This window comes from Erpetoichthys calabaricus, chromosome 2 (genome assembly GCF_900747795.2).
Source record: "Erpetoichthys calabaricus chromosome 2, fErpCal1.3, whole genome shotgun sequence".
Lineage (NCBI taxonomy): Eukaryota > Metazoa > Chordata > Cladistia > Polypteriformes > Polypteridae > Erpetoichthys > Erpetoichthys calabaricus.
This window is the reverse complement of record NC_041395.2, coordinates 291,936,866-291,958,970: the sequence shown is the minus strand read 5'-3', so window position 1 is coordinate 291,958,970 and position 22,105 is coordinate 291,936,866. Positions and strand designations below refer to the sequence as shown.

At 37.2% G+C, this 22,105-nt stretch overlaps 1 protein-coding gene across 1 annotated transcript in view; it reads left to right on the top strand.

Annotated features, from left to right (window-relative positions):
* Window positions 1-22,105, top strand: part of atrnl1b (attractin-like 1b) — a 1,074,694-nt gene that overhangs the window by 638,058 nt on the left and 414,531 nt on the right. Inside the window, exon 25 of the mRNA XM_028795765.2 lies at window positions 15,892-15,953. Coding sequence (XP_028651598.1) covers window positions 15,892-15,953 — 62 coding nt within the window. The remainder of the gene's footprint in view (window positions 1-15,891; window positions 15,954-22,105) is intronic.

The following is a 22,105-nucleotide window of genomic DNA, read 5'->3' as shown; positions in this document are numbered from 1 at the left end:
TCCAAATATTTCAACATCATAATAATTTTTGATAAGCAGTCATGGCAGTGGCCCTTTCATACCTCTCTGTAATATACATTTCTGCTTGGGGAAGTATCAACAACAACAACTTTTATTTCTTTGGTATGTTTTCATTCAAAGAATGTAGCCCAAAGTGCTTTGCAAGATATCAAAAGAAATTTTCAATAAAAGAAAAATTTTAAATAGATATGAATGGGAATGAATAAATGGCGTACCAAAAGTAGTAAATAATAATAAATCAATGCACTCTTACATAACTCCGGTCGCACAAGTCATAGATAAGGTACAGGTCTCAAATGATGAGCCCGATACTATGGTAAAATGACCAGAGAAGGTGGGGGGAAAAAAAATCCCCAGAGTTGAGATGCTTGAGAAAAAACATATCGCCATCTTCAGGGGTTTCAAGGCCAAAGGACCACCCAGCCCCCACTGGGCATTCTATCTAACTTAAATGTTCGTTAAGTAGGTAAAATTAATTGGTGTTGATCAGCTTATGTGTAACATTCTATAACCTGCTGGAATGTTCTCCCAAAACAAACACATTGAGGGGTTTCTGTCCTTTTCTTCAACCATTTTATTCCTAACTTAGGGCTGCAGAGAACCAGAGCTCCTGTTATTGTGAACCTTGTTTTTAAGATAACACTTGGATTCCCTAACTGTGGCCTCAGCTTTCATGTCATTCATTTGTATTGCAATATCTTCCACAATTGATTCAAAATAATAGAATTGCATACTACTCCTGCTGGATATTTTTCGATACTGTACCAGTGTCCATTTTCTTATAGTCATAAATACGTTTTCTTCAAAACTGAAATTTTTAAAATTCCTATTATTCTTTTTATAGTCCTTATCTGGAGCAGTCTTTAATTACTTATGGAAAGTCCAGAAACTGGAACATGACAGCATATAAGTAGACAATTTCCGTCCTAAATCTCTCCATCAAACCATTTTCAGAATAACTTGTACTTTGATGCTGTGGATAATTTATTGAATAACTTAGTCAGTATTTTACACCTTAGAGACTGTTACAAAATTCTTAGTGCATTTATCAAGCCTACCATTCAAGCAGGATTTGAGCAGTGCTTCATAAAGTTCATTACAGATACATTGTATGCGGACTTGATGAATGTGCTCTCAGCTTTATGCAGGCAAATACTTCAAAAAAACTTGGACAGGGAGTGACAATATTCAGAAACAGATCTGCGAAACAGTTTTAAATGTAATGCACACCAGCTGAACTACCTGTAGCTAGTCATCCTCAATCAACAATGTCTTGAGTGACACATGTTTAGATATCTCTAGACATTTTTTGATTTTTGTTGTTTATTTATTTCCCGGCATCAAGTGGAACATTGTAATAAGTCTTTATTATAAATGTGAAGCACTTATTATAAGACTTTTGCACTTGCATCCTCTGTCAGTCTCCAAGTCTTCACATAAATTGCGTCATCACCTGCAGCAGTGAAGACAACTCAACAGCAAAGACATTGAGACAGCAAAGGACTAGACCCATTGTTTACTGACTGTAAAAAGAACCCCCATCATTAGATAAAGAAAGGTATAAAAGATAAGATGCATTTGATCTGAACTTTAGTGTTGAAATTGAAGAAGCTATCCTGACCATGCAGGACAGTATTCTAGAGATTAGGCATTACACCGGAGATTCAGAATCATTATACAGATCTCACTTTCAGTAGTTCTCACTTGGGTCTACTGGGTAAGCTTTTTAGACAGTGTTTCTTGGGGATTTGTTGAGGGTTGCGTGGCCGTAGTTTTATGTCAAGATTCTTGCAGTGTTATTTTGTAATATTTTTATTGTAGTCTTGAACATACTTATCGATAACAAACTCTTTAAAATGTCTATTGTGCTGCTGATACTTGATTTCTTATCCACTGTAATATTTTGGAATTAAGGCTTTTTAAGATTACACCTTGGAAATTTAGCTTCATTGTGTATTTTTATAGTGTTGGCTGTAGGTGACAGTAGAAGCAAATTGCAAACTTTCCTCATTTTCTTTGTATGCAGATTCCTCTGTGTAAGATCTGGTCTTGCACTAACATTTTAATTGGGGAATATGCGGTATAGTTTAACGTGTTGTATGTATATATTGTTTATGCCAACATAAGATATTTCACTAGCTTTTTTATTGCAGTTATTATCACATATTGTTGATTACAGACTTAGTTTAACTTTGTTCATGGTGTAGCCTTCTGAATTCTAGCTTTCATTTTGGCTAATTCTGTAATCGGGGGCCAATGTCTTGCTTCATTTAAAACCCTAGCCCGATTACAAATTTTGTTTATTGCCACTTCTGTAATGCTCCTTAGGCAAGTAAATGATTTTTGTTTTTGATTTGCCCAGTAATTGGTGGTGACTGAACTACTAACCAAGTTTTTAAGGTTCAATGCTTCACCGACTATGTTTAAATACATAAATACTCCTGTATACATCCCATTTTTATATTGACGTGTCCTTTTTTTTTAAGGTTACTGTGACCCACTGTCTCAGCAGCCTCAGGTTCAAGGTAGGACTAGGAATATGCTGTTAATGGAGTGACAGGTCATTGCAGACCACACTCTTATGTACATATTCACATTTAGTCATACTGGAACGGTTTTGAGTCAATGACTAGCATAAAATCCACAAAATTTAGAGAGAGGCCATGTGAACGTTCAGACGCAGCAGCGAATATAAGTAGAGATTGTGTCAGATTACCTACTGCATCAACGAGCCAGCCCAAGTACATTTATGCAGTGGACTTTTATTTATTTATATCAGTTTTATGCAATAATATTATCTAGGTATATCTCAGTGATGGTCTGCTTCCTTGTGGTCAGGGTTACGGTGCACCAGAGCATATCACCAACACAGACCAACATTATGCTATTACTTATCTTGTAAATTGAGCCCTTTTAACTTCTATTGCATATAACCCTGCTATAGGGAGACAAATGTCTGCACACGTTGCATTTTTCTTTCGAAAACCTTTGGAGATGTTGTGAATTGTTTAGAGTAACCATATGCACAAGATGAAGCATTGGGCCCTTGAGATACTGGCAAGCATATTATTAAGGTTAACCTCCCATAAATCACTTAGATTGCTCTCATTGATGATTTGCTTTTTGAATCATTGTTGATGTGTACAGGTTTCTCATGCAGCATGAGGTCCATAATAGAATATATAAGCGACATTAGTAATACTGGTGTCAGTTTCTGCAAGCCAGTGCTCCAGACGTGTAAATCTATTTTTTATTTGCAAATCTATGGCTCTATACACTCCATAAGTGGAACGTTATCTGTAGCTGTGGATTTTCCTATATTGAAAATATGACACAGTTAATTCTTTTTTATGATCAGGCAAACTATTTGAAATTGGATGCAGACTTTCAAGTCAGATGGGCCAACAGCTGTTAAAAATATTGTAGACTGCAGTAGCTCTGACATGTTTTGTTCCCAGATAGTACATTCTTCATTTTGTCTGCTGTAATAAGTATTACACTTTCAAGGAAAAAAAAAATCTCTAAATGTGTCATCCCTGCTTATTGACACAGTAAATTATGGAAATCAAATAGTTCCTGAAGTTTTAACGGTCTGAAAATGATGTTGGCAATCATTAACCTCCTCCCAGCTGTCTCGCATCTGTTCTTTTACCCAAACTTTTAATGAATGACAGCTAATCAGCATTCCCTGTTCAAGTGCCATCACTCCACAAGGGTGCATTTGCAGAACAGCACAGTTTCCACTGAGAGATGGTAAAACTATAAAAAGAGGTAGATCTTCACCGATTGCTTGGGGCTCTCCTCAAGGTACTCTGTGAATGAAGGATTTTCCCTATTGGTCTGTTTCAAGCTTACATTCATTACAGACAAGCACTCTGCTGGTGTTGCTGCACATTTCATATTGTGTAAATGGACAGAAAATTTTGTATTAGAATATTAGACTTTAGAAGTTGAGTGTAGCAGTGTATGCATCAGAAATGTTAAAGCTTCTTAAGGTTGGCATTCTGCCTGTCAGATTGTGTGGCCAAATGAAGAAGGCAGTGCAACTGAACCACACATTTGAATTCCTGCCTTTAACCCAGAGCTAATTACCTTACGAGCCTGCACTCCAAGTCTTTAAAAAAAACAGCAACAACTCTCCTGCGGATCTGTATCTGGAAGGTTCCTTTGGACAGTTTCCATTATAGAAAGGTTCTTTATAAAATAATGAATGTTTACTTGTATGAATATTAAACAGCACAAATGTGTTTGGTGTTTTCTGTACCCCTGTTTTTTTTTTTTTTTTATTTTGGTGCGTCTTTCTCCAATACTAGACCAGGTCCCAGCAGCACTGAGCACAAGGCAGGTGCCAACCCCAGATGAGACAATACATCATTACAAAGCACACTCTCTGATAGGACCAGTAGCCATTTAACTTTTAGCAAATACATTTTAAACTGTGGCACACGGCTGGGGTTCATACCCGGCTGGGACGCAGGCCTCCTCCAGACCACGACGGAGCGACCGCCCTGGTTGTATTGGGGGCCATGGGTACAGGGCTTGGAAGTTCAAGGGGGCGTCCCCATGCCTGGAGGACCCTGGACCCCAGCACTTCCACCACACCAGGAAGTGCTGGGGGGGGGGAAGAAGAGGGGGGACACCTGGAGTGCTTCCGGGGAGACAGCCGGCACTTCCGCCACACTGGGGCGTGTCCGTGGGAGATTGCCGGTGCACACCTGGAGCACATCCGGGTGGAGATAAAAGGGGCTGCCTCCCTTCATTTGAGGCTGGAGTCGGGTGGAAGAAGGATGAGATCAGAGAAGAGAGAGAAGGAGGCGGTCCGAAGAAGTGGCATAGTGTGGTTGTCCTGGACTTTGGGGGAGATTGGGGTTTGTGGCACAAGAATTATAAATAGGACTGTGTAAATAAACATGTGGTGGTGCTTAAAAACATGTCTGCCTGTCTGTGTCCGGGGCTCGTTCCACAAAAGTTAAAAGCCCAAAGAAAAATCCATGCAGGTGCAGGAAGAGCTGGTGAACTCCACATAAACTACAAGAAGGAGCCTGAAATGAACACCCAGGACACTTGTGCTGTGAGACTGCAGTGCTAATCACAGTAACACAATGCAACATGTGCATTGTTTGCAAATAGTGTGGCTTAATTCTAATGCTTTGAACTAAGAACACCACAATTTTCAGTTCATTTCCTATGCAGTTAGTTCTCCTGCTAGTGTTCCATTTGCAGAAATGTAGTAGTAATGACTCTGCCATTTGTATAGTGAGTCACTTTAACTAAATAAATTTAGAAAACTTATTAATCTAAAGGCAATATTGTTAAATTTGATTTTGTTGATTGCTAAGAATTAAATTTATATAGACATGTACAGACTTACTACTGCATAATGTGAATGACAAGAAGGTTTACTGGCTAGCTTTGTAGTTTCCAGTACACTCAGTACCTTTGTGGTGTTTTTTTTTTTTTTTTTACCGTACTCCTGTTGTTTTTCTCTAGGTACTGAGATTTTCTTCCCTCATCATTAAAATTTGTGTTAATGAATTGTTTACATGACAGAATAATGTAAAACAATGTGGTGAGTGTATATTCAGTATTCTGCAGAGGAATGTCACAACACACCACCCCGATGTGACTCCTGCCACCCTGGATTCAAACCATGACCAGTTGCTGATCTGGTGTTGGATTCAGCCTACAAGTGCGGCCGAGACATACGGAGAGGCTATCAGAGTGGGAGAGTCACTGCAGAGCTAAACAAGTAGTAGTAGCAATTTGGAATACTTTTGTCAATTTAAAACAGTTTTATAGGGTGTCACTCCATCATTGGTTAAACACAACTTCAAGTGTTTGATGTGAAACGGGGCATCTCTTGGCTGAAGCAAACTAGAGCTCTCCAGATTAGGTCATGAGGGCCTGTTTGTAAATGGTTACACATCAAAAGCACTGTGTGTTATGTAGTCTGATTACTTTTTAAAGTAATGAGTAACCTTGTGCAATATTTACTTTATTGAAGTAAAAAAATACTGTTATTTCAAAGAAGTATTGCCTTTTTTCATAAAGATTTTGCCTGCTGCTCTCGGTATAACGCTGTGTACACACGCTATCCAGCCATCTGGTGACAGTTAGTGAAGAAAGGTTAAGCATATGCATAGTATATAATCAAGTGAAAAGAATTAAACAAAAGCTGTAATGTATAACAAATGTATACATTTAATTCTGCATGCGCTGAGGGGTACATTTAAGCTGCCCAGTATTGGGTCTCGGGGAGCCAGTGATCATCGCATCAGCACCAAGTGTAAGGCATGAAGCAAACATGGTGCACACGACTCAATGGCACACTTAAGCAGAGAAGAGTTACAGAAACCTATTAATAAAGCGTCATTTTAGTTTTCATCAAGATATTTTGCTATAAATATTTTGAAACACATTGGTTCAATATTCATACAGTGAACCTTCAGGAGTTCACATTGGGGACGGTAAAGGAGGAGGATATTATTTATTTTACCTCACTTTAAGGACTAAATGTATTTATAAACCAAAAGAAAATTAACAGATTTGGATGCGTGTTTGGTCAGGTTTTTGAAGGTTCATTAATGGGCTTAGGATTTAATAACACATGCTGGCTAATGGAATGTGAAGTTTTTATATAAAAGTAGAAAAAGTAATGCACTACATTTTTGCAATTTGTATAGTATATGAACTATATAATGCAGTTAGGTCCATAAATATTTGGACAGAGACCACTTTTTTCTAATTTTGGTTCTGTACATTACCACAATGAATTTTAAATGAAACAACTCAGATGCAGTTAAAGTGCAGACTTTCAGCTTTAATTCAGTGGGGTGAACAAAACGATTGCATAAAAATGTGTGGCAACTAAAGCATTTTTTGAACACAATCCCTTCATTTCAGGGGCTCAAAAGTAATTGGACAAATTAAATAACTGGAAATAAAATGTTCATTTCTGATACTTGGTTGAAAACCCTTTGCTGGCAATGACAGCCTGAAGTCTTGAACTCATGGACATCACCAGATGCTGGGTTTCCTCCTTTTTAATGCTCTGCCAGCCTTCACTGCAGCGGCTTTCAGTTGCTGTTTGTTTGTGGGCCTTTCTGTCTGAAGTTTAGTCTTCAACAAGTGAAATGCATGCTCAATTGGGTTAAGATCAGGTGACTGACTTGGCCATTCAATAGTTTTCCACTTCTTTGCTTTAATAAACTCCTGGGTTGCTTTGGCTGTATGTTTTGGGTCATTGTCCATCTGTATCATGAAACGCCGCCCAATCAATTTGACTGCATTTAGCTGGATTTGAGCAGACAGTACGTCTCTGAACACCTCAGAATTCATTCGGCTGCTTCTGTCCTGTGTCACATTATCAATAAACACTAGTGTCCCAGTGCCACTGGCAGACATGCACGCCCAAGCCATCACACTGCCTCCACCGTGTTTTACAGATGATGTGGTATGCTTTGGATAATGAGCTGTTCCACGCCTTCTCCATACTTTTTTCTTTCCATCATTCTGGTAGAGGTTGATCTTAGTTTCATTTGTCCAAAGAATGTTTTTTCCAGAACTGTGCTGGCTTTTTTAGATGTTCTTTAGCAAAGTCCAATTTAGCCTTTCTATTCTTGTGGCTTATGAGTGGCTTGCACCTTGCAGTGCACCCTCTGTATTTACTTTCATGCAGTCTTCTTTTTATGGTAGACTTGGATATCGATACGCCTACCCCCTGGAGAGTGTTGTTCACTTGGTTGGCTGTTGTGAAGGGGTTTCTCCTCACCATGGAAATGATTCTGCGATCATCCACCACTGTTGTCTTCCATGGACGTCCAGGTCTTTTTGCGTTGCTGAGTTCACCAGTGCTTGCTTTCTTTCTCAGGATGTACCAAACTGTAGATTTTGCCACTCGTAATATTGTAGCAATTTCTCGGATGGGTTTTTTCTGTTTTCGCAGCTTAAGGATGGCTTCTTTCACCTGCATGGAGAGCTCCTTTGACCGCATGTTGTCTGTTCACAGCAAAATCTTCCACATGCAAGCACCACACCTCAAATCAACTCCAGGCCTTTTATTTGCTTAATTGATAATGACATAACGACGGACTTGCCCACATCTGCCCATGAAATAGCCTTTGAGCCAATTGTCCAATTACTTTTGAGCCCCTGAAATGAAGGGATTGTGTTAAAAAAATGCTTTAGTTGCCTCACATTTTTATGCAATCGCTTTGTTCACCCCACTGAATTAATGCTGAAAGTCTGCACTTCAACTGCATCTGAGTTGTTTCATTTAAAATTCATTGTGGTAATGTACAGAACCAAAATTAGAAAAAAGTTGTCTCTGTCCAAATATTTATGGACCTAACTGTATATTTAGGTACTTTTTATCAGTAATGAATAATGTAAATACATAACTTTTGAAAGTAATGTTCCCTAAAACTGGTTACCACTGCTGATAGAAGAGAAACCGTCTTAAAAGAGCAAAGGTAGCATTTAACAAAAGTACATAGTAGTAAAGAACAAGATGCACTACAAAAGCTACAGCTCACTGTGTGATTTTTTTTTTTTTGTGTGCTACTAATAAACAGCATGCTGTGTATTCACACACATGCACACGAGATGCAAGGAGCCCCAAGCTATCCCCGTAGCACTGGTAGCAAGGAAACGGATGACACTCCATCATTGAATAAACACGACTTCAATTAAATACCATTTCTAGTTTGACTCTAAACGTATCATACGCACAGCTATTAAAAATACAAAGTTAAGCCTGTTTCTGTGTGCTACACATAAGTATCTTTTACTTAAACTCTGATGCCGGTTTCCAGATTGCCTCAATAAATGCACAAATCGGGATACTGGTCCTCACTCAAGAAATTGACTGACTCCCTCTATAAATTTGGATTGAGCAGAGTAATTGATGCTCTGATCCTTTAGGTGCATAAAGGAATATTGAAATAAAGTTGGTGAAAGAAGGTGCATGCTATAATCTCATGAGACAAGAGCTGTTAAAATATGTGACTGCTCATCAGTGCAAAAATTGGAGAGATTAAGTTAATTTAAAAACCATAGTTATATGTGATGATGGTGATGCTAACTATCATTAACTTTTTTCCAGCTGTTTCTCATCCATTACTCTTGCCCACATTATTCAGGATTGCTACTAATCACCATGTTTTCCTTTTGGTGGTTTGAAATCAAAACCAAACAACATCCACATCCTTTTCTAAGGAATTTCCATCCTCCAGGGAGGCCTACATCTGTTCTCCAATAGATGGCAGTTGGCAGCTATGAGAAAATCCTGGGAATGAGAGAAAGCTAATCCTGGAAGCAGATAATATATATATATATATATATATATATATATATATATATATATATATATATATATATATATATATATATATATATATATATATATATATATATATATATATATATATATATATATTATTTTTTGTAATTACTGTTTCTCCTAATGTCCAAATTCTTCAGTAATTTATAAACCTGAAATGGCAGTTTCACAATGAATTATTTTATAGTTTCTGTCAAAGGTTTTCTCAAATTCTGAACCATGGAATGTGGTCAGATTTTAATAATATGGTGTAGCAGTCCTTAAAAAAAGACTTTTGTACTTTTGTCAAACTGAAGCAATAACAGGAGGGTTCATGATATCTCATGCACATAGTTTTTCCCTCATTATGAGTTGTTCTGTATGTGAATAATTAATTTAAGAAAATAGACAAATTATTCTTTCATGTTGGCATTCCCACCAAATGGCATCGTTTCAAGTATGGGTTGTTACTGTCCAGCAGTCAGTTTCAAAAAGCTTTCATTTAGAAAAACTCTTCTCCAATGTCCTTTGTTTATAAATAACACATTTTTCAGTGCCATGCCATTCTGTAGTGTGTGCAACTCAGCATTATTAGTAAATGATTGAAGAAATAAATGATAAAAATTGAGAATATAGTTTGGCCATGCCATCCAGTAGTTACAGTGCATGTTTCTATCTTAAAATAAAAAACTGAAAGAAGCTAATTTCTTTTCCTAACTGGAATGTTGTAATTGCTGTAAAAGGTTTCCGTATGGAATACTGTCCTTTGTATATCATTCAGGAACCTTTCATAGGCATGCTGTTCCAATGGCAGTGGAGAAAGCGCTGTTTAGCCAGTATTTTGCTAACTTTTCTCTTCGTTGATGTTGTGTAGTCATAGTGCACCTTCTTTAATACACAGGGTTACAACTAAGTTCACGTTTTATCTTAACGGTGCTCTTTTTCTCTTCTCTTTTTTTTCAATAGATGCCATTCCAAGTTGTTACTGTATTGATACCAAAAGGTTTTCGTCTATCAAGTACATTGCTTTGGCCCTTAGCTGTATAGTTACCGCTGGCCTTTATGCTTTCAGTGCTTTTAAAGCCAAGAGACTACAGATCTGCTGTGTAATCTTTCGCCAACTACACACCTTAAAGTATATAATTATTCTAACAAGCTTTTCAGCTGTAGTCTGTTGTGAACAGGAAAGTTATTATTAAGGCAGACTAATTATTGTGCCACTTAACTGCTTTTTATGAGCTTCAGAGGAAAGCACACAAACTCAATAAATGAAGTTAACTGAGGCTTTAATCGTGGAGTGTACTAGTTTTTTTTTTTTTTTTTTTTCCATCCTTTAAAAATGTTAATCTAGTTTTTAAGAGCTTACTAAACTTTAGCCAAAATTTTTCACTTTACATTATTTTCATGAAAAGTGTTTTCTTATTTGTAGTTGTCAGTGGAAGCTTATGCAAGCTGGCAACCTAATGTAGGAACAGCGTGGGTGCAAAGCCTGTCCCGATGGTAGGTCAGCCCTAAATTCAACCAGAATGCCACATGCTGAAGGGCCTGCTACATCAGAATGTAATAATAATATTACTAAAATAAGGAATATTTTAATTGGGAGATTATGATTTCAATATATGTATGTATATACTGTATGCACGTTGTTTTAACTTTTTTGTCTGATTTATGGTGACCATCTGGACCCTAATCCACTAGGACTTTCTGTTACCTTTGGTATTTTTAATTTCTTGGGACTTTGTTTCTGTCAGGCACATCTTTGCTTTTCACCTACTGTTTCTTGTCTCCCTTTGATTTAAGTTTCTCCATGCTTAAATGCATCATCAGCAAAACACAAAGTTTTAATAATAGTAAAGCTGAGTGAAGCCTTTGACCTTGACTTCAGAGCTCAATAGTGATGGAGTTGGAAATTACCAAGCTGGGTACCTGGAATAAGAACCAGAATTTATTAAATACATAAGAAGCTAATGAATCACACTGAAGTTTGATCTTTGAAACCTGTAAAGCTACTTAGTATAGGGTCAGGTAAAGTAAATTTCTAAATATTGTGATGAACCCTCAGGTTATCATCAGTCCAAGAAGGTGGACGTCTTTGGGATACACTGTTGTTGAGAATGCTGAGCACATCCAGTATTGTGGTGCAGTTCAGTTGCCTCCGACTATAAGATATGTGAAGGCTTTTCCAATTGAAATATGAGGGATGAAATGCTGCTTGGGTTCTTTCGGAACTGTTTTGAAACTTATGAAAATGTAAATATGGTCCTGTGTCCATTTCCTGTCTCATATCTGTAATATAGAAACAGACATTGCAAGTTAATTAGGGTGCCCAGTTCAGTACTATCGACTAACCTGGAGACTCTGGAGGCAGTAGCGGAGAGAAGGATGTTAGCTAATCTGCTGGCTGTCATGAGGAATGTCTCACAGCCTCCACATGACACCCAGGTCTCAGGACTGATTCTGCCATGGTGCTCCAGGGAGGTCTAAAGGAAGTCTTTTTGTTATTTGAACAGCCACATTCAAATTATTTGCAATATATACTCTGGCTAAAAAATGTTATTTTCTGCCCTTTTGATATGTTAATCTTTAAACCAAATATGAGTTAATTATTATTCTGTTTATTTTAATGTTTAGAGATATAATTTTAGCATATCCCGCCCCCCCCCCCCCCAATCGCACTTTTGTTAATATCTGTAGGTTTCAGTAACACTGCAGTCATCTGTCCATCTGTCTCTGGTCTGTCCATTTGTCTTTTTATCGTCAGTCCTTTGTTTGTCTGTCTGTCAATACTAACTCGCCTAAGAGGTGGCACATGAAAGAGCCCTTAATTTTAATATTAAAATGTTTTGTTGAACCTATTTTTACCTTCAACTTGTACTTTGAGAATGGAGGGTGCCTTACCATTACTGAACACACCCACATGTAGATATTGTTCTCTTTGACTCCTTTGTTTATACCTCAGAGATGAGGAAAAGTTAACTAGTTGGTAGGGATGCCTACAAAAGTACGAGTTACAACAACAACAACATGTATTTATATAGCACATTTTCATACAAAAAATGTAGTTCAAAGTTCTTTACATAATAAAGAAAAGAAAAATAAAAGACAAAGTAAGAATTAAAATAAGACAACACTAATTAACATAGAATAAGAGTAAGGTCCGATGGCCAGGGAGGACAGAAAAAACAAAAAAAAAAACTCCAGACGGCTGGAGAAAAAAATAAAATCTGTAGGGGTTCCAGGCCATGAGACCACCCAGTCCCCTCTGGGCATTCTACCTCACATAAATGAAACAGTCCTCTTTGTATTTAGGGTTCTCATGGAAGGACTTGATGATGGTGGTCATGCAGACTTCTGGGTTTTAATCCATCAATGTTGGAACATCACGGTGCTTTGAGTAGATGGTGGTGGCGCAGGCCATCACCACAAAGAAACCGGAAAAAGAAACAGAAGAGAGAGTAGGGGTTAGTACGGATTTTAGAGCTACCATGAATAGTTATTATAATGAATTGAATATACAGAGTATCAGGATTTAAATTACAGTGAAGTTATGAGAAGGCCATGTTAAAGTAATGTGTTTTCAGTAGTTTTTTTAAAGTGCTCCACTGTATTAGCCTGGCGAATTCGTATTGGCAGGCTGTTCCAAATTTTAGGTGCATAACAGCAGAAGGCCGCCTCACCACTTCTTTTAAGTTTTGCTCTTGGAATTCTAAGGAGACACTCATTTGAGGATCTAAGGTTACGATTTGGAATATAAGACGTCCATCATTCTGATATATAAGATGGAGCGAGATTATTTAAGGCTTTATAAACCATAAGCAGAGTTTTAAAGTCAATCCTGAATGACACAGGTAACCAGTGTAGTGACATCAAAACTGGAGAAATGTGCTCGGATTTTCTTTTCCTAGTTAGAATTCTAGCAGCTGCATTCTGCACTCGTTGCAAACGATTTATGTCTTTTTTGGGTAGTCCTGAGAGGAGTGCGTTACAGTAATCTAGTCGACTAAAAACAAAAGCGGGAAGAAATTTCTCAGCATCTTTCAATGATATAAGAGGTCTAACTTTTGCTATGTTTCTTAAGTGAAAAAATGCTGTCCTAGTGGTCTGATGAGTTACTCAGCAGCTGAGGGAGCCCTTATAGAAATGTTTTGGGAAGGTGTAACTTAGGATGTATATTCTTTGAGTGGACTTGAGGGGAGATCTAGCTGCAAAATTAGTTAAGCAGCATGAAGTAACTGTACCTTAAAAAGTTAAATTGACCTATCTGTGCTGCTGAGGAAATGCATCCATGTTTATAAATTTTCTGTTGTTTCACATTTTTCAGCCAGAGAAACAAGCTGAACCAGAGAAAGGTTATTTGGCAGAGTGGATGTTATCGACTCTTTATCTAGCTAGGTGGATTTTTTTCACATCTCCTATAGTGAAATGTGTTTAATGTGTACAAGTTATTGCAGATGTACCCTAAAATTAAAGACATCTGTACTGTGTAGCCATCACTCTCTTCAACCAGTTTCTCCTCTGACTGTACCCTTTTCCCACAGTCTGCTCTTAGCTTGCAAGGTAATGCGAGATTTGAGATTTATTTAAAGATAACTTTGACTGAATGTTGTAACAGTAGCACACGTTGCAGTGTGGTAATTACACTGGCATTGATTTTTGTCTGCATTATATTTATTTATTTTTTTTATGCTCTTACTGAACCTTTTTGGAAAATATGCCTGGGCCAGTAATGAAATTTGAAAGCGCATTTGAAAAATTCAGTAAGACATTTGACTTTGAGAATAAAAGCCACGTACTGTAGGTAATCTGAGATGCCCATGCCTTTTGAAGACAGGTCATGTTCTGAAGCTTGCATCCTCATTCCTGTTGTGCTAGTAAACACATGCAAGGCTGCTGTTTGCGCATATGTGTACTGTTTTTGTTATGACTGTATTCAGTTTACTTTCCTGTTTTCCTTTTATCTGTTATTTCTTTGGTCATTCTTGCAAGTTAATGTGCATAAAAATGTTTTCGTTTTCCCTAATTCATCTACACAGAAGAATGAATCAATCAGCCTTTAATTCAAAGATAAACAAAACCATGTGGGCATGTCAAGCGTTACATGCCACCTCACTTGCAGTTAGTGAGGCTTACATTGAGGGTACAGTGCTTACCCTCTGCCAAAGCAATCATTTCAGACTATTGGCTAAGTGCTCGAGTCAGTTTTCTTAATTGTCCTTCCGAGTGGATTACTGTAAGAAGTGATTCATTGAAAGTGTGATTTGAGTACAGCTTTCATTGCTTGATGGTGGGGAAAAAAACCCTGTTGACTAGAAGGTTCTTGGACCACCTGCCAGGACAGGTCTGTCACTGTAAGTTTTAAATGCATCATTTCTGTACACTACACAATGGTTTTTATGTGTGATTGGGAAAGGAGTGTAGTATCATCTATTTGCCCAACCTATGTTTGGTGACCTTTATACATTTTTAAATGTTTAAAAAGTTGATTGTATCAAGAAAAGCAAAAAAAAAATTTTTTAATTATTGTTAAATGTATATACATTCAAAAGAAATATGCTTGTTTTGATGATCAAAAATCATTCATTTGTTGAAAGTGCTGTGAAGTCACTGCACTCAGATGGCACTGCCAATCTATAAAGGACCATGGAATCAGCTCCCAACCTGTCCATCTGCCATGAATTGTGTTAAAAGCAGAATGGGCTAGATTGTTTTAGTCCATCAGCCTATCTAATAGTGTTTTATATATTATAGTGTTATTTTATGTAGTTAACATACCTAATTTAGAATTTATGCTTTTGACTGATCAGTAATACTTGTTTGTGATCTTTAAATGAGATCATAAAAAATTGTGTTGACTTTATTGTAATGATGCACATAGGTAAGCATCTATAATCAGATTTTTTTTGCACCATATCTGAAAATAGCAAAAAGAAAATGCTGATGTGCTGTAACTAGGAGCAGCTGTAATGTACCATTTTGGTAATTATTATGTAACTATTACATTTTGTTTTTCTTTTTGTCTCACTGTATTTCTTTTTCATCTGATACTTTGTGATGCACATGACCAATTGAATTTTTCACTCAGGGACACTAAAGTTCACCTTGACCAAATTTTGAGAGGTGAAGTGGGTATGGGGGCAAATTTAGTGTTATATTGAAGACCTTTTATATGTGCCATATTGTATGCACCATGACTTTTTGCACAGCAGGCTTTATTACCTCCCTTCTAAAACTTCTTAATATGTTTGCTGAGGTTTCGTTATAATCATAGCGTGTTATGCATTCTTTTTTGGTTTATTTTTAACAATTATTGTATCTTTTACAAGTATTTATTTAGCAAATAGATTTATCATAGGGCTACAGTTTTTTCTTTATTTTTACAGGTGGAACACAGGCATGTAAAGTGATGTGGTTCATGTCACACTGTCATTGATTCTGATTGAGCTGCCCTGTTGTCTTGAGTTTAACGTTATGGTTACTATGATGAAGAAATGCCATGTACTTCCTAGATAAAATAGACTTCTGAATTCTTGCCTTTTATTTCCACATTGTAGATTGCGTTCTCCCAGCACAACAGTATAATGGACCTTGTGCAGTTCTTTGTAACCTTCTTTAGGTAAGTTCTTTTAAAACTGATAAGATTATAATTGTATTTTATTGTACTGTGTATAATGACTTAAAATTATATATATATATATATATATATATATATATATATATATATATATATATATATGTATATGTATATATATATATATATATATATGTATATGTATATATATACACACATACACACACATATAATATATAAATCACAGACTGAATGAAACTTATTTTTCCATTCTTCTGACATGTCTTCAGATACTTTATCCACAGGCATCCAAACTAAATCTGAAGGCAGGAAAATTAAATAAGAGGAAATCATCTTTAATTGTAGTTAATATCTACAGGCAATATTATGCAAATTCAAAAAGCCCTTAATGTTGTTTATCTCTTTTTTTTTTTTTGCTTGTTCTTGGAGTTGAGACTTAAATTTTATCTGCATTTATTAGGTTCCCTCAGTGTTTTTTTTAATATATTTAAAGGAATATTGTCACAATCTCTTCCAATCCTATTATTGTTTATTTTGTATGGTTAGAGATTTGCACAAAAGTTAAGGAAATTTTTGGGTAGCTTAGTTGATTTGATCAGTGGACTTTTACCCATATAACCTTTAGCCGTATTCCTTTAAGCTTAATGTCTTCTCTACTAATCTCTGTTTCCAGACTGATGATATGGTGTCTAAAACATGAGAGTGAGAAGTGTCTCTGAACTCTGCTAATTATGTCCTATCATGTTTGTCAGTAGACTTTACCAGAATCTCAAGATTAGTGTTCTTAAATTTCATAGACTGTGTAGAGTTGCTGTATTACAGCCTGGATTTTGTTTATTATTTGTATTTTGTCTTTTTAAATGTGTTTCCATTTTATGTGCTTTGGGTGTGGTGCCACAGGAGGGGGTCACCACCGTAACATCACTGCTTCTTGGTCCTTCTCCTGGCTTTATATTCAGCCCTAGAAAAAGAAACCCATCAGCATAGCAATGATTTTGCGTGTAATACTGTTTCTTTTTTTGTGATTTCTTTGGTCATTTTTTTTTTGGACTTGTGCTTTGGGTAGTAATTTTGGACATATCCTTTTTTGCTCTTGTGTCCATTTTTTCCTTGGTTTTCTGTTTTGTTCTGTTAACTCCTTCATTTATAAAGAATTATTATTGCCTTTTGGTTATAAGCTGGATTTTTTTATGGCACTTTGATATTTTTGAGACTTTAAAGAGCAATTTGAATTCTAATGCAAGTTTTACCCAATTTGGGCCTAGCCTGGCTGATGCCTGCAGATAGATGTCAGGAGCAATTGGGTTTGAGGTAAGCCTGTTTTGGATTAGCCAAGGAAGGTCCTGTCCTGCTTTTGTGGGTCTTTTGGAGGCCTCAACCCTCTTTTCTCCACATCTGTGACTCCATATCACAACAAGGGTGGCCACAAACTCAACATACATGCTAAACTTTATTATAAATTGTCTGTATGTTTACCCCATTCTCTTCCAAAATTTGAATTGGGTTGACAGTCATTAAAGCAGTATCTTAAACATGTGACGATTCACTTTGCAAAGAAAACATTTATAAATGCCAGGTAACAACAGTTGAGAACCAACACTGTTTTAATAACATCAAGCATCAATATGGTCAAAAATGCTAAAAAGAACATTAGATTAAAATTTTAAATGGCATACATATAATTGAGTCCTTATGCAAGTTTGCATTATTTAAATGTTGCAGTCTTGATGCACAGTTGAGTTCATTTAATCTTTTAATATTCAATGCTTTGAAATCTAGAAATGTCTTCTGAAAAGGTATGTTTGTACTGTAAGCTTCTCTACTTTGTCCAGAGTGATTGTTGGGTCATTTCAACAGCATCTTTTTGGATGGATAGTAGGCTGTGATTTGCTATGCTCTTTTAAATATAATTCTTACTCGTGTTGCTGCTGCACAGATTTGGTCATTCCTACGAACTCCAAGGTGTCACTGTGTACTGAGAAGTTAAGCGAAGCAGCTGTTGATACACATGCAGTAAACATAAAGTGCATTACACTAAAAAAGAATTGATGCAAATCTGCCCTGAGTGTACCTTTCTTTGTTATGTTGGTTGTATTTTGTTTCTTTTTTTTTGGGCGGTTGCTGTTACTCTCCATCTGTAAATTGGCAACTTAGGACATTTCTTTTTAAGCTGTTACCTGCATTGACTGTGCAGTTGTACTTGCACATTTTGTGTTGTTGGTACTTGGCTTTGTGTCTAATATGTTGTGTTAAGTGTTGAATGTTGACTTTATCCTCGAGTGCACAGTGTTACAGCTGCTTGGAGAGTGAACACTTTTAAGAACTGTAATGGTGGTATGTAACATGTTATTCTGAAGTGCTAACAGCAGTGTCTATGAAAAGCTGGGTATAGTGTGTATATGATATAAAGTGGAATGATCATTGGTTTATATTTGTGTTTATTCTGTTTAAATTCCACTATTAATCATGTTCCAACAATTTGTAGTGTAGCCTCACAATTCAACACACACCACACATGTAACCCACTATGCAAGTTGTGGTTTGTAATTTTTTTTATTATATATAATTGCAAAATTGACAGAATCACACTTGAAAGTATTTTACATGAATAGCAATATCACACATTTTGTACTTGTGCAAAAGCCACTGGCCAGTGTTTAGCTCCCTTCTGAATTATTGTCTATGAAAGCACAGCAGCAGTGGTTGAATCGGAGCTCTCAGGACTTGGGTTTAACAGTGGCGTGTTTCTCCCCAAGTCTAGTCTAGCTCTACCTCCAGCATCAGAAAGAGGAGGTGCAGGTTAAGTGGACTGGCAATGTTAAAAATGGGCCCACTGAGTGTGTGGCTGTCTGTGTAGCTCTTGAACTGATTGTGGCACCCAGAGACAAGTGTGCAACTGAAGAAGCAGGTCCAGAAAAGGATGATTAGAGAATTGAAGTTTGAAATGTGCAGAAAGATATGGTCCTGTTTAAAAAAAAAAAAAAAAAAAAAAAAAATAATAATTTACTTAAATTTAAGGCAAGATGTGCTCCATCCACACAGTGCTGCTGTCATAAATAGTATATACTATACAGTATATATGTAGTGTAAAATTGACTTCCTTATTCTCGCCAGCTCATTACAAAATATATATATATATATATATATATATATATATTATTGAAGTTGAATAATTTTATTGTGTTTAGAGTATTTTGCAGACAAGAACAATCAAAGTAGCATCTAAACAAAGGATTCTGTAATGTTCTTTGTGCCAGAGTGTCCCTCTAGGCACACCGCGCTGGCTGATAGAATGCTAAGTGGCATACAAGGGCTTGGGGTTAGAGCATTGGACTCACTTTTCTTTTAAAAGGGTGCTGAGATGTGACTAGGGCTTTTTATGTCAAAACCGATACAATTTTTAATGAAACATCTATCCAAGAAATGTCTTTTTGTTTTTGATCCCAACACCTCTGATTTTTCTTCCCTCCTCAACATGAAAGTCTTGTGATCTCTGTATGTTTGCCCTTGTCTTAGTCTTGCAAAGCCTGAAAGAGCAGCTGTAATCCACCTTTCCTTGAGTCGCGTGTATTTAGTCAAAATGTGAAAAGTCTTCAGTGAACAATGTCAGCAGGTGAATAAATGTGCATAATATGTGAGCTGTCATATGTGCTGTAAAGCATCTTGCCAGGGAGCTCCAGATGAAAACAAACACTTTTAAATGAAACAGTAAGGCACTGCTATTTTCCAGAAAAAAGAAATCGGAATCTTTTATTAGTTTGTTTGCGTGGGTATGGTGGTCCTTACTGCAATTTGACAGGTGTTCTGGAGTATTGTCTTGCCAAAAGTCATTATTCTTCCTTTTATTGGCATTACTTTTCCCTCATTACACTGAATATTTTGCATTTTGTTAAACCCATTTTTCTCCTTTGTAAAACGAAAGGACTAAAAGCCAGATTCACAGTGAAAAGTCCATATTTGGATGTTGAGGGAATAACCTCTTCATTGATATTATTTTGATAGCCAAGTAATTTAGGCCTTAAGTGAGGGAGGCTTTCTCCCTGTGTTATGTTTTTTATTAAACTCACAGAGGCAGGCAGCCGAATAAAAATGGCGGTGACCACTGATGAAAAGCATAGCTTGTGGGGAGATAATATACTCTGTCTTGTAAACATGCAGTTCCTTTTTTGTTTTAGCATGCCTGAGCAATCCTAGTAAGAAGAATATGATTATTAAAGTGAAGCAATGTCAACAACACGTTCTTAAGATTTAAGTCCCATAAGTCAAGGGTAGCTATCTTTACGCAGTGACATTCCTCATCTGTGCATTACTAGAGTTATACAAGTACCTCATATTAAAGTGAAACAACCTTTAAATAGTATGTTTGTCTCTTTGACTCACTTTAATTTAAACATAAGGATTTTCTACAATTTTGATTAGATTAGATTAGATAGATAGATAGATAGATAGATAGATAGATAGATAGATAGATAGATAGATAGATAGATAGATAGATAGATAGATAGATAGATAGATACTTTATTAATCCCGATGGGAAATTCACATTCTTCAGCAGCAGCATACTGATACAATAAATAATATTAAGTTAAAGAATGATAATAATACAGGTGAAAAAAACAGACAATAACTATGTATAATGTTAAATATTAACGTTTACCCCCCCTGATGGAATTAAAGAGTCGCATAGTTTGGGGGAGGAACGATCTCCTCAATCTGTCTGTGGAGCAGGACAGTGACAGCAGTCTGTCGCTGAAGCTGCTCTTCTGTCTGGAGATGACATTATTTAGTGGATGCAGTGGATTCTCCATAATTGATAGGAGCCTGCTGAGCGCCCTTCGCTCTGCCACAGATGTTAAACTGTCCAGCTCCATGCCAACAATAGAGCCTGCCTTCCTCACCAGTTTGTCCAGGCGTGAGGCATCTTTCCTCTTAATGCTGCCTCCCCAGCACACCACTGTGTAGAAGAGGGCGCTCGCCACAACTGTTTGATAGAACATCTGCATAATCTTATTGCAGATGTTGAAGGAAGCCAGCCTTCTAAGGAAGTATAACCGGCTTTGTCCTTTCTTGCACAGCGCATCAGTATTGGCAGTCCAGTCTAATTTATCATCCAGCTGCACTCCCAGATATTTATAGGTCTGCACCATCTGCACACAGTCACCTTTGATGATCACTGGGTCTATGAGGGGTCTGGGCCTCCTAAAATCCACCACCAGCTCCTTGGTTTTGCTGGTGTTCAGGTGTAGGTGGTTTGAGTCGGACCATTTAACAAAGTCATTGATTAGGTCCCTATACTCCTCCTCCAGCCCATTCCTGATACAGCCCACGATAGCAGTGTCATCAGCGAACTTTTGCACATGGCAGGACTCCGAGTTGTATTGGAAGTCCGATGTATATAGGCTGAACAGGACCGGAGAAAGTACAGTCCCTTGTGGCGCTCCTGTGTTGCTGACCACAATGTCAGACGTGCAGTTCCCAAGACGCACATACTGAGGTCTGTCTTTAAGATAGTCCACGATCCATGCCACTAGGTATGAATCTAATCCCATCTCTGTCAGCTTGTCCCTAAGGAGCAGAGGTTGGATTGTGTTGAAGGCGCTAGAGAAGTCTAGAAACATAATTCTTACAGCACCACTGCCTCTGTCCAAGTGAGAGAGGGATCGGTGTAGCATATAGATGATGGCATCTTCCGCTCCCACCTTCTCCTGATATGCAAACTGCAGAGGGTCAAGGGCGTGTTGAACCTGTGGCCTAAGGTGGTGAAGCAGCAGCCTCTCCATGGTCTTCATCACATGATGAAGATTAGATTAGATAATCTTTTGTTAATCCAAAGGGGAAATTCAGGTGCATAAAGCTGCAGAAAAATAAAAAAAACTAGGATACACACTCACAGGACAGATAATATAGCCATTCAAATAATCAATCAATTGATAAGTAAATAAATAAATAAAAATAAACTTAACAAGTACATTGGGTGGAAGCATTGAACTGCCTGAGAGCAGTTGGCAGAAAAGACCCCCAGAAGCGCTTCTTAACACAGAGTGGTAGAATGGGCCTGTGACTAGAAGTGCTTCAAGACAGCACCTCCTAGTGGGGATTTTTCATGATGGCATTCAAATTTGCCATCATAATCTTTTCCATAACAACTTCCAGCGTGTCCAGGGTTAGCCCTGGGA